The 12,760-nt window shown below is 35.1% G+C and overlaps 1 protein-coding gene across 1 annotated transcript in view; it reads right to left on the bottom strand.

The window, feature by feature from the left end:
• Positions 1–290: 290 nt before the first annotated feature.
• The window catches only part of LOC128985972 (AP-2 complex subunit sigma), a 60,696-nt gene continuing 48,226 nt past the window's right edge, over positions 291–12,760 (bottom strand). Inside the window, exon 4 of the mRNA XM_054405996.1 lies at positions 291–570. Within this exon, the coding sequence (XP_054261971.1) occupies positions 469–570 (102 nt within the window). The 3' untranslated portion in view covers positions 291–468. The remainder of the gene's footprint in view (positions 571–12,760) is intronic.

Here is a 12,760-nt window from a genome sequence, read left to right as displayed (position 1 = left end):
TTTCTTTCAGTTCAGTTTTCCAGTTTAACAGTTTTTTTTAGTGCAGTGTATCACTGTTTTACAATCTGGTGGTCTGCGTGTACTGTTATCCAAGTGACAGCCAGTCTATGTGTTGAGATCGGTAGCGAACGTGTTGACCCCAAAACTATAGTCATCACGACAAATATAGGATTGATTGACGATAGGTTAGTAACCTCATTTTATGTCTTAAATTCACATACAACAAATATAATACTGTATACCTAAAAATTTGCATATTTAACAAGTGCTGTATCCAGTGAAACCAAGAATGTTTCTATATACTTTTATTTATAACATACATAACATAATTTTTTCAACATAATTACATAATTTACCTACTCAAAAACAGATCATTTTATACTCAGACATTCGACACTAATAACAAGGAATGTTTGGCTTGGGATATTATACATTTACACAGACAATATGTACAAAGCAGTGGATCATTTACTCTAACGAGTTAAGCATAAGGAGTTGCTTTAACACTTTGGTTTGACTTGTTTCTCGAATTTCTCCAGCTAGAAACATCTCATCCACAACAGTGTATACCTAAAAAAACAACAAACATAAGTTATTCAAAGTAGAACTGCACAATACTCCAGATGGTTCATAAGAATGAAGAGATGTATAATATATTTTCTACACCACAGATTTTGGGACATTGGTATTGGTATCGAGAATGATACCAATACCAATGGACAGTGGATAGGAAATATTCAAATTCAAGATTTGATAGATACAAAATTCAACAATAAAATTTTCTGCAAAAAGTTACGACGTTAACAGTATTTGCTTGCGATACTGCACACAAAACATCATTAGGTTGTCAAAGACTTGACTCTTAAAAGAAATTATTCCCAGCGTAATAAAACACATAAATAGTGCACAATATACAATTAAAGTCCAATCAAGTCCTACAGCCTTCTCCTTCTCTGTATTCTGAGTTAAAGTTTTTAGATCCAAATTGGCCAGTAAGAGTTTTTTTATTGTTGCTTCAATTTTTTCTTTACTTAGAAAAAACACCATAATTACTTTATTTCAGGATATAAAGCCAGGATTTGTTGTAGTTAGTATATTATATAATCTTATCTTATCTTCTATATGAGAGTGTGTATGGGTATGTATGTACCGTGTTTTCTCCATGACCACGCACTACCACCAACGTAGTAGCCTAGTAATAGATTGCTACTGATGTGCACTCTAATTTGTAAGACTATTTCCACTTCACTATTGACTTAGGGCTCTGCCCCACAGGCTTTCAATGATCTAAGGTCAGGTTTTCTTGAGTAAACACTGATTTTTTTTCATGCAGTAGTGGCTGGTGTTCATAGGTGGTGGGTAGGCTCTGCATATTTTTATATATAAAACAATACGGAGTAGAGCCATGAGCCTCGGTGGTGAAGTGGATATCGTACCTGGCTGAAGAACTGATGGTAGCCAGTTCGAATCCCACCGGAGCCGTTAATTTTTTGTCAAAGATTTAGCTTAGAATACTTCTTAACTGTACATCTTTTGTTAGAATTTAGGCACTTTAATTTATTTTATGATCAGAACTATTTTTCAATTAGTAAACCTTTCTTAGATTTTTTCATAATCAGCAAGTTTGGTTGGTTTGGTTAGGTTATGACAGATTAATTTTATAACTAAAAAAACATAAAACTGAATTTTAGGCATTTGTAATTTTATTTTATGAACAGAACTAATTTTTTGATTAATAAACCTTCATTTGATTTTTCATTATCAGCAAGTTTGGTTAGGTTATGACAGTTAAATTAAATTTAAATTTAACCTACAAACGATACGTTTTGACAGTGACGGTGATAGAGCTAACAATTTGCCGCAAACAGTTTGGCTATGCACGGTATGATGCGGAAGCGTTCGACACCAACCTAGAACTGACAGGTCAACCGACCGTGATTAAGAGGATTACAGCCTGGGTCATGTGCCTACACCCCTAAACTAGATGTGAAAATCAATTGAATAAAGTATACAGTTAGTATTTTACTAACAGTACTCTACATCACTTTTCATAAATCCCTAAACAACAACACCAAACCAAAATAATATTTTGAGGTAAGCTCAGTTGTTTAAAGTTTTATAAATTAGATGGTTTGAGCTATGACAGGTGCGCCAACATCAGTTCGACCCATCATAACGGTAGTTTGAGCCATACAGAATATCCAGATTGTGGTGGCTTTCCTGATTTAGAGTGTGCGCGCAACTTTGGACTCTGCCCCAAAGCGCCCATACTAAAGCATTGGAATAACGTCATGGCACCCTCAGCGCTGTTCGGTTGTTCTGCCAGAAGACTACATGGATTGGGATTGGGGGGTCTGGCCGCCGTCTGCGCCGTCCTTCCTTACTAAGCAAGCGACGATCAAAAGAAAATCTTTACTGAATTGAATCATCCAATTATTTGATATATTTATGTTGTATGTATATTGTTTAAAGTACTCGTTAAAGTAATTTTAATTGAATTTAACTGAAGAATATTAAAATGTAATTTATTTCTGTATTGTTGGGAGGGCGGTGTCCAAGAGTCCTTATGGGCTAGCCGCCACTGTTTTCATGGCAACCATAAAGATACTTACTATGTTTATACTGTTGACTTAAGTGAAAGTAAATTACTAACACCCAAGGTTTTTACTGTTACAATAATTATCTTTTATTTAACTGAAGTACACACACAACATTTTTACTCAAACATAACTTATTCAACAATTCTCTTTACAATAAAAAAATCCTAACTATTTACACATGGTCAGCTGTTACCAACATAAATTAAATTAAATACAGAACAAGTAACAGCAAACATATTATATAAAAATAAAATTACATTCAACACCTTCCCTTAATTTTAATTTTATGTAAGAAACAAAAAATAAATATCTCGATTATCGTCTTCTGTTCAAGATTTTGGATAGTTGATCAAAGCTTTGCTAAATTGATGAAACTTAACATTGTTCAAGGGTTTTGTAAACATATCCGCAACATTCTCAGATGTAGAAACAAAAGAAATGTTTATTTTACCTTGCCTTACATTTTCAGTCAAAAAATGGTAGCGAACATCAATGTGTTTGCTTCGCTTGTTAAAAATTCCATTTTTACAAAGCTTAATAGCACTTTGATTGTCCATGTTTAGGTTTGTTTCAACATTAGTTCCACTCAACTCTTGCAAGAAAGTTTTTAAATATAACACTTCTTTGACACATTCCGCCGCTGCAATGTATTCTGTTTCAGTGCTGGACAAAGCTACAATCGGTTGTCTTCTTGTACACCAGCTTATCGGGTCTTCTCCATACATTATGACAAATCCAGTAGTACCTCTTCTTGTATGCTTGCAATTTGCATAGTCTGCGCCACAATATACATTTAGGCAATTTTCTCCTGATGCTGAAAATAATATTCCTGCGTCTTGAGTACCTTTAATATATCTTAAGGTTCGTTTGACATTTACAACATCTTCATTGCTTGGATTCTCAACACATCTACTTTCTAATCCCACAGCAAGTGTAAGATCAGGTCTGGTTTTATTTGATAAGTACAGCAAACTTCCTACAACTTCTCTGTAAGGATAATCTTTTGTCAGGCAGCTTACTTCTTCATCAGGTTTGCTCGTTTTCACTGGACAAATGGGAGTGTCTACAGGTTTACAATCTATCATTCCATATTTTTCAAGAATACTGTTTGCATAGTTCTTTTGTGTTAACAATATCCCTTCCCTTGAATATAAAATTTCCATTCCAAGAAAGTTTGATGGGTTTTCGTCTGTTTTTATTTTAAAATCTCTAGACAGCTCGTTCAAAAGTTTCTTCATCTCTCTTTCATCTGAACCAGCAAGAATTCCATCATCAACAAATATAGCAAGATGAATACTGCCATTTGTAAAAACACAACGGTCAGACTGAGTTTGTTTTAAGCCATATTTTAGTAAGCAGTTTGTAAACAACTGGTTCCATTTAAATGGAGCTTGTTTAAGTCCATATAAAGTCTTTCTTAATTTCAAAACTTTATCTTTATGATCAAACCCTTCAGGTACACACATATAAATTTCTTCATCTAAATTTCCATATAGAAAAGCAGTTTTAACATCAAATTGCATTAGTTTGAGATTTTGTTTGGCAGCTAATGAAAATAACAAACGTAAAGTTGAATTACTTACAACTGGGCTGTAGGTTTCTTCATAGTCTATACCTTTTTCTTGGGCAAAACCTCTTACAACTAGTCTCGCTTTGTATTTTCCGTTATCCTTTCTTGTTAATACCCACTTGTTACTTAGGATCTTCTTGTTTAGTGCTTGCTTTTTGTCAACCACTTCCCACGTTTCATTCTCAATAAGGGAGTTTTTCTCATCCTCAATTGTTTGTAGCCAATTTTTTTTATCTTGTCCTTTGATTGCTTCTTCATATGTTAACATCACAAAATCTTTATATCTTTCAGGTAGTTTAGTGGTTCTTCTTAGTTTGATGCTTTGTGTAGTATCAGTATTACTTGAACTTGGCTGTTCTTCATTGATTTCATTTTTGTCTGAAGCCAACTCAAACTCTACTTCATTATTACTTATCACACTTAGATTATCTGCAATCTCAATATCTTCATTTTCAGTTTTGTCTTCTTTCTGGTCATTTTCAGTTTTGTCTTCCTTCTTGTCATTTTCATTTTTGTCTTTTTTCTGGTCATTCTCTGTTGTATTTTCAGAGAAAATAACCTCACCACCATTATTAGTTATTGCAGAAACAGACAACAAGTTTTTACTGAGTTCAGGAACATATAGCACATTATTCAGGATACATTCTTTGGATTTTACAGTTCCACTCGTCGAAGCTAAAATCGTTTGATTTTTCTTAGCAACATATATTTCAGAAGAAATATTTTGTTTATTAGGCCTACTAAACAAATCTTCACAATTTGTCATATGTGAAGATGTGCCTGAATCAACAACCCATTCAGATACAAAGTTTACAGTCCCACTATTAGCCCGAACATTTTCATCATACGACAAAAATGACACAGTTTTACTAGCGACATTTAGGTTCTGGCTTTTTCTAAAGTAACAATCTTTTTCATTATGATTTGACTTTTTACATATATTACAAAATAAATTTGGCTTTACATTTCTTTTTTCAAACTTGTTAACAAAATTTTTTACATTTCCACAGGTGTTTGCTAGATGACCAACAGCATTGCATTTAAAACACCGCCTTTCATTATCAGAGTTAGCCCAATTGTGTGTAGGTTTCTTGCAGTATTTTGCTTTATGGCCTGGAATTTTACAGTTGTGACAAACAACTTGGAATGCAAGATTTTTCTCTAGGCTTACCTCCTTTAACTCACTTCTTGACTCTTCTGCTAACAGTCTCGCTGTTAGATTTGCCAATGTCTTTTCTTCATTGGGCATTGATTCCCAGGCAGTTACAAAATACTTAAATCTATCTGGCAGACTGACAAGAATTTTTGATATTATCATTTTTTCATCAATATCTTGTTTTAAAGTTTTTAGTCTGTGTGCTATGTTTTCAATTCTACTTATGTGAGAACTTATATCAGAATTAGGCTCATACCTGAGGTTAAAGAATTCTTGTAATAACGAGTACTTCTGCTGCTCTGAGTCTCTTTCATAAATATTACACAGCTTCAAAAACATTTCTCTTGAGTTTTCACAGTTAATGATATGTAACATCGGTCCCTTCTCAATAGAACTAACTATACACTTCTGAGCCTTGGCATCTCTTTTAATCCAATCAGCCTTCTTCTTTCCATCACCCATATCTTCAAGTTTCTCAGAACCATCAACAATACTCATCAAATCACTGGATTGAAATATTATTTTAATCTGAAATTTCCACAATGGAAAAGTTTCAACTCCTTTGAGTTTTTCTACAAAATCATCTTCTTTTACTGATGCCATTGTTAGTCTTACTTTTATTTCACTCACCTTCACTACACTTTAACTCTTGGGGTTTTACTAGAAGATTACTTCTTGTTTTTACAGTTATGGTTGAATTAATGAATTTTTCTGGGCCCATAACCTGTTGACTTAAGTGAAAGTAAATTACTAACACCCAAGGTTTTTACTGTTACAATAATTATCTTTTATTTAACTGAAGTACACACACAACATTTTTACTCAAACATAACTTATTCAACAATTCTCTTTACAATAAAAAAATCCTAACTATTTACACATGGTCAGCTGTTACCAACATAAATTAAATTAAATACAGAACAAGTAACAGCAAACATATTATATAAAAATAAAATTACATTCAACATATACTGTATTCATGTTGACAAACTAACTGGCGAACAATTCATTTATTTCACAATTCCACACACCTGATTTGAACATTTTTATTATAAAATTGGTGTCATTGACTTACAAAATAAGTGAGATTCTATAACCCATGCTGTATCAACCAAAGCTTTGCCCCTGAGTTTTTCAAGTTAAGCTAGTAACATCAATTTATCGATAAATTTTAATGGAAATTGAGTTATAATAACTATGTTTGCATGTTTTTTTTTTTTATTATTTTTAAAACTTTTTGTTTACAAGTTTCTTGGTCCTAAAGATATAAATGTGTTTTTTTTTACAAGGAGATAATCTATGTAAGTTTTTTAGCGAATTTCTCATATAGGGAATAAGCTATTCGTAGTACTCATAGTAAGACCTGGACCCGGGACCAATTTAATTTTTCATTTTGAGGTCCCTAGAGGCCAAAAACACCATCCGTTCAAATTCATATATATATATGTGTGTCCGTTAGCGCGATAACTCGAACAAAAATGATCAGATTTTGATGAAATTTGGTACAAACGTGTAAACCTACGTTTATTCAAACGAGTTCGCGATCCAGCATAATCGGACCATGGGAATGGGGGTTTATGGGGTAAAAATGGGGTTTTCCCATTTTTGACCCTAAAAAAAATAAATTTTGCAATTTCTTTCTAAGCCGTTTTGTAGAGCTTAAAAAAAAATAATTTAGTATATTGAAGCGCTGTTGTATGCCTAACAGTCACGGAGAAAATGAAAAAATAGTGTAATTTAAAATTCCCATGTTATTTTTATGGAGAAAATGAAAATTGTTGTAGTTTACTTGTTTATCTAAATATATAAAAGGCAAAGCCCTCACTGACACACTCACTCACTCACTCATCACTAATTCTCCCACTTCCCATTTACCTAGGAGGCTGAAATTTGGTACACTGATTCTTTAGGCATTAAATAGGAAAACTAAGCTATTTTTATTCTGATCCGACTCTCGGGCTCCGCCCCATTGGCTCTGGAGTTTCCCATGTTAACCTTATGAGTACTCATATTTAAATGGAATTAATGAATATTAACAGCTGTTTCAATTAAACAAGTTGGTTCTGTTCTATGATGTGCAATAGCATTTAAGTTACAAGGATTACCAACAGGGTTCAGCACTATTTTATTTTAATTTATGACTACCGTACAGCTAATTTGCAACCAAAAGGTGAGTGAGCGTAGCGAACGAACTTCAACCTGGAGGCGAGTTAGCGTAGCAAACGAGCTAACCTGAAGGCAAGTGAGCGCAGCGAACGAGCTCCAAACCAAAGGTGAGTGAGCGTAGCGAACGAACTTCAACCAGGACGTGATTGAGCCATGCGAACGAGCTCACCTATGAAGTAAAACGGGGCGAAGCCCGTGTGTAACAGCTAGTCTATATATATAAAAGGCAAAGCCCTCACTGACAGACTGTCTGAATCACTCACTCATCACTAATTCTCCCACATCCCACTTACCTAGGAGGCTGAAATTTGGAACACTGATTCTTTAGGCATTAAATAGGAAAACTAAGTGGTTTTTATTCTGATCGGACTCTCGGGCTCCACCCCAGTGGCTCTGGAGTTTCCCATGTTAACCTAATGAGTACTCATATTTAAATGGAATTAATGAATCTTAACAGCTGTTTCAATTAAACAAGTTGGTTCTGTTCTATGATGTTCAATAGCATTAAAGTTACAAGGATTACCAACAGAGTGCAGCACTATTATTTTTTTTTTATTTGACAACTGCTAATTTTAAAACCGAGCTCCAACCGTAAAGGTGAGTGAGCGTAGCGAACGAACATCAACCAGGACGTGTGAGCGCAGCGAACGAGCTCCAACCTAAAGGTGAGTGAGCGTAGCGAACGAACTTCAACCAGGACGTGATTGAGCCAATCGAACGAGCTCACATATGAAGTTAAACGGGGCAAAGCCCGCGGGTACAGCTAGTGGATATATATTGATCAAATTTGGCAAATTTAATTATTTCATCCTATACTATTGACGTATGGTCAAAAAACACTTTTTACCTTCCCCGTAGCAGCAAACCTATGCACTCGTTAAATCTAATCTTATTTAAATAGGGAATAAATATGTCTTATTTATGGTAATACTAGCTGTTCCCTGCTCTAGTGAAGAACTAGAGGCAAACAATATAGATATAGCAGCTGTACAGGAGTCTAGATGGCCCTTTTGTGGAAAGCTGAACACAAAAAGTTACCAAATATTGTACAGTGGCTGTGACGATGGTAAACACTACGCTGGCGTAGGTTTTGCCATAAAAAAAGTGATACTAGAGGCTGTGATAGACTTTAAGGCAATTAGTGAGAGAATATGTTACCTGCGAATTAGAGGAAGATTTAATAATATATCTATTGTAAATATATATGCCCCAACCGAAGAAAAGGAGGATGAAGACAAAGATTCATTCTATGCACATCTAGAAGAGGTAGTAACAGACTTGCCAGGATATGACACTAAAATAATATTAGGAGACACAAACGCAAAAGTAGGTCAAGAAGAAATATGGAGAAACGTTGCAGGCAAAGAGAGTCTTCACCTAATTTCAAATGATAATGGAACACGTCTGCTCAGTTTCGCAAATTCACTTAACCTGTTCATAGCAAGCACTAGGTTCCCACACAAAAACATACACAAACAAACCTGGACATCACCCGATGGAAGAGCTGCAAATCAAATAGACCATGTTCTTATAGATAAGAGGCACTTGAAATCAGTTTTGGATGTAAGAAGCTTAAGAGGGGCAGAATGCGGCACAGACCATTACCTAGTTTTATTAAGGTTAAAACAAAAAATTAAAACAGAGAAGCAGAATGCAAATAAAGTAGAAAAGATAACCCTTTTTGAAGCCAGCAAAATAAAAGAATTTCAAATAGAAACTAGAAATAGATTTGCTCCACTATCTGAAATAGCTGAATACGAAGAAAAACAGGATCAAAAAGGAAACATAGAAAAAACTTGGTCAGCTTTTAAGAATTCAATTAAAGAAGTAGCAAAAGAAGTGTTCACGTCAAAGAGAAACCCAAAGAAACCATGGTTCAATGAAAACTGTAGAACCCTTGTTAATCAGAGAAAAAAAGCAAAACTATTAACTTTATCGAATCCATCCCCAGAGTCAAAAAACGAATATAAGAAAGTTAATAAACAAGTGAACAGAACGTTAAGAAAAGAAAAGAGACTGTTTATCGAAAATACTCTTAAAAAAGCAGAAGAAGATAATTCACAAAGTAACGCCAAAGAATTCTTTAGGAAAGTGAGATTTTTTCAAAAGGGATACAAACCTAAAGTCATAGGAATTAAGGATAAATCAGGTAACACAACGTGCGATAAGAATACAGTGCTTAATATATGGAAAGACTATTTTAAGGAACTTTTGAATGCTGAAGAAATAGGGAACGAGGAAGACACGGAAGAAGAGGATCCAAACAATGCTTTAGAAGATAGCCCAGATACCGAAATACCAGAACCAACGATTGAAGAGATCAAATCAATACTAAGGACTTTCAAGAACGACAAAGCACCTGGAGAAGATGGTATACCAATTGAATTTTTAAAATATGGAAGCCCAGAAGTAATAGACTACATACACAAACTAATAACTAACATTTGGAAAGAGGAAATAATACCTAAAGATTGGACAGAATCAGTGATTGTGCCAATATACAAAAAGGGTGACAAACTTGACTGCACTAATTACAGAGGAATCTCCTTGTTGAACTCAACATACAAACTTGTATCTAAATTAATTCTTAGTAGACTTAAGCCCTACGCAGAGGAAATCATCGGAGATCACCAAGCTGGCTTTATGAAGGAAAGATCAACTATGGACCAAATATTTTCAATGAAAGAGCTGGCCTCAAAGTATTGGGAATATAACAAAGACTTGTACATTATATTTATTGACTTTAAAAAAGCTTATGATAGTATTAACAGGACAAAAATCTGGTCCCTGATGAAGCAGGCCAAAATTCCAAAGAAATTAATTCATCTAACAAAAATGTGCATAAACAACTCCAAAGGAAAAGTAAAAGTAGAAAACAATTACACAGAAACATTTGATATAAATACAGGTGTCAAACAGGGAGATGGGCTATCACCACTACTATTCAATATTGTCATAGAAGAAGCTTTAAGGAAAACAAAAAACCAACCTGAAGGTGTAAAAATAAATGGAAATATAAATTTATTGGCTTTTGCGGATGATGTAGCAATAATTGCTGAGAAAAAGGAAGATCTAAAGAAACTAACAGAACATTTTTTGACACATGCAAAAACTGTAGGATTATCAGTCAATGAAAGCAAAACTCAGTATATGAAGATAAGTCGAAGAGAGGATATTAGGCCATCCCCCCTCAAAGTCTTTAACTACAATTTTAAACAGACAAAAGAATTTAAATATCTAGGAGTTACAATATCTAACACTAACTTGGAAGATATTGAAATACAAAACAGAATTGCTGCTGGTGATAGAAGCTACTGGAGCTTAACAAAGCTTTTGAAAAACAATATATTATCAAAAGACACAAAAAAAAGGATTTACAAAACAATGATACAACCGGTAGTGTTATATGGATCCGAAGTTTGGGCCCTGACAAAAAAATCTCAAAAAAAGCTAATAACATTTGAGAACAAAATACTACGGAGAATATACGGACCTGTAAAAGAGGGGGATGCATGGAGAATCAGAAAAAATAGGGAGCTGAGAGAGTTATATAAAGAACCAGATATTGTAGCTTTAGCAAGAAGCAGGAGACTCAGATGGCTGGGACACATCATAAGAAGAAGTGAAGAGAAAGTAGTAAAGAAAATCTGGACAGGAAGACCAAGTGGAACAAGACCCTTGGGAAGACCAAGAATGCGCTGGAACGACCAAGTTAAGGGTGATTTGGTGAAGATAGGAGGAGATTTGGGGATGGCGCACAACAGAGAAGAATGGAGGCGGCTAGTTGGAGAGGCTAAAACCCTTCTAGGGTTCGAATGGCCACAGGATTAAGAGTAAGAGTAGCTGTTCCCTGCGGGCTTTGCCCCGTTTAACTTCTTAATTTTCAAGATGAGCTCGTTCGCATGGCTCAATCACGTCCTGGTTGAAGTTCGTTTCGCTACGCTCACTCACCTTTTGGTTGCAAATTAGCTGTTGTCATAAATTTAAAAAAAATAATAGTGCTGCACCCTGTTGGTAATCCTTGTAACTTTAATGCTATAGAACATCATAGAACAGAACCAACTTGTTTAATTGAAACAGCTGTTAAGATTCATTAATTCCTTTTAAATATGAAAAATCATAAGGTTAACATGGGAAACTCCAGAGACACTGGGGCGGAGCCCAAAAGCCCGATCAGAATAAAAACTACTTAGTTTTCCTATTTAATGCCCAAAGAATCGGTGTACCGAATTTCAGTCTCCTAGGTACATGGGAAGTGGGAGAATTAGTGATGAGTGAGTGAGTCAGTGAGGGCTTTGCCTTATATATATACTAGCTGTACCCGCGGGCTTCGCCCCGTTTAACTTCTCAATTTTCAAGATGATCTCGTTCGCATGGCACAATCACGTCCTGGTTGAAGTTCGTTCGCTACGCTCACTCACCTTTAGGTTGGAGCTCGTTCGCTGCGCTCACTTGCCTTCAGATTAGCTCGTTCGCTACGCCAACTCGCCTCCAGGTTGAAGTTCGTTCGCTACGCTCACTCACCTTTTAGTTGCAAATTAGCTCTTGTCATAAATAAAAAAAAAAATAAGGTCCAACTTGTTTAATTGAAACAGCTGTTAAGATTCATTAATTCCTCTTAAATATGAAAAATCATAAGGTTAACATGGAAAACTCCAGAGCCACTGGGGCGGAGCCCGAGAGTCCGATCAGAATAAAAATAACTTAGTTTTTTTATTTAATGCCTAAAGAATCAATGTACCAAATTTCAGCCTCCTAGGTAAATGGGAAGTGGCAGAATTAGTGATGAGTGAGTGAGTGAGTGTGTCAGTGAGGGCTTTGCCTTTTATATAAGTATATAGATATATATACAGGGTGTCTCAGACCACCCGGCCGGCTTGTATAGCTCCAAAATGAAAGCAAATGGAAACCTAATTGCAACTGGAACCCCCTATTTTGACCACAAGGAATTCAGCTAAATTATTTTCAACCCCAAAAAAGCACCCCAAAGGGCAGATTTTGGGGGGTGGGGGTGGTTTTTGGGAAATTTTCAAATGTAAAGGGGGGTCGTGTTATACCTCATTTTAAAGGTCCTTTAGTCCTGAGTATTTTAGTGGAAAAAGATTTAAATTATCTTCATCCCTATTTACAGGGTGTTCAAAAACGTACAAAAAATAGACCTTTGAACTACTTTTTACTGTAAAGAGGTGGAATTTCGTGGGGGGTTCAAATTTTTATAACACTTTAATTGCTAAATGAGCTTTCAAAAAACTCTGGTTTTTACCCTTT

The sequence above is a fragment of the Macrosteles quadrilineatus genome, unplaced genomic scaffold (assembly GCF_028750875.1).
Source record: "Macrosteles quadrilineatus isolate MER2022 unplaced genomic scaffold, UCM_ALF_1.0 Scaffold_2__2_contigs__length_208266976, whole genome shotgun sequence".
NCBI lineage: Eukaryota > Metazoa > Arthropoda > Insecta > Hemiptera > Cicadellidae > Macrosteles > Macrosteles quadrilineatus.
Note: the sequence above shows the minus strand (reverse complement) of the source record. Positions and strands in the feature narration are given on the sequence as shown.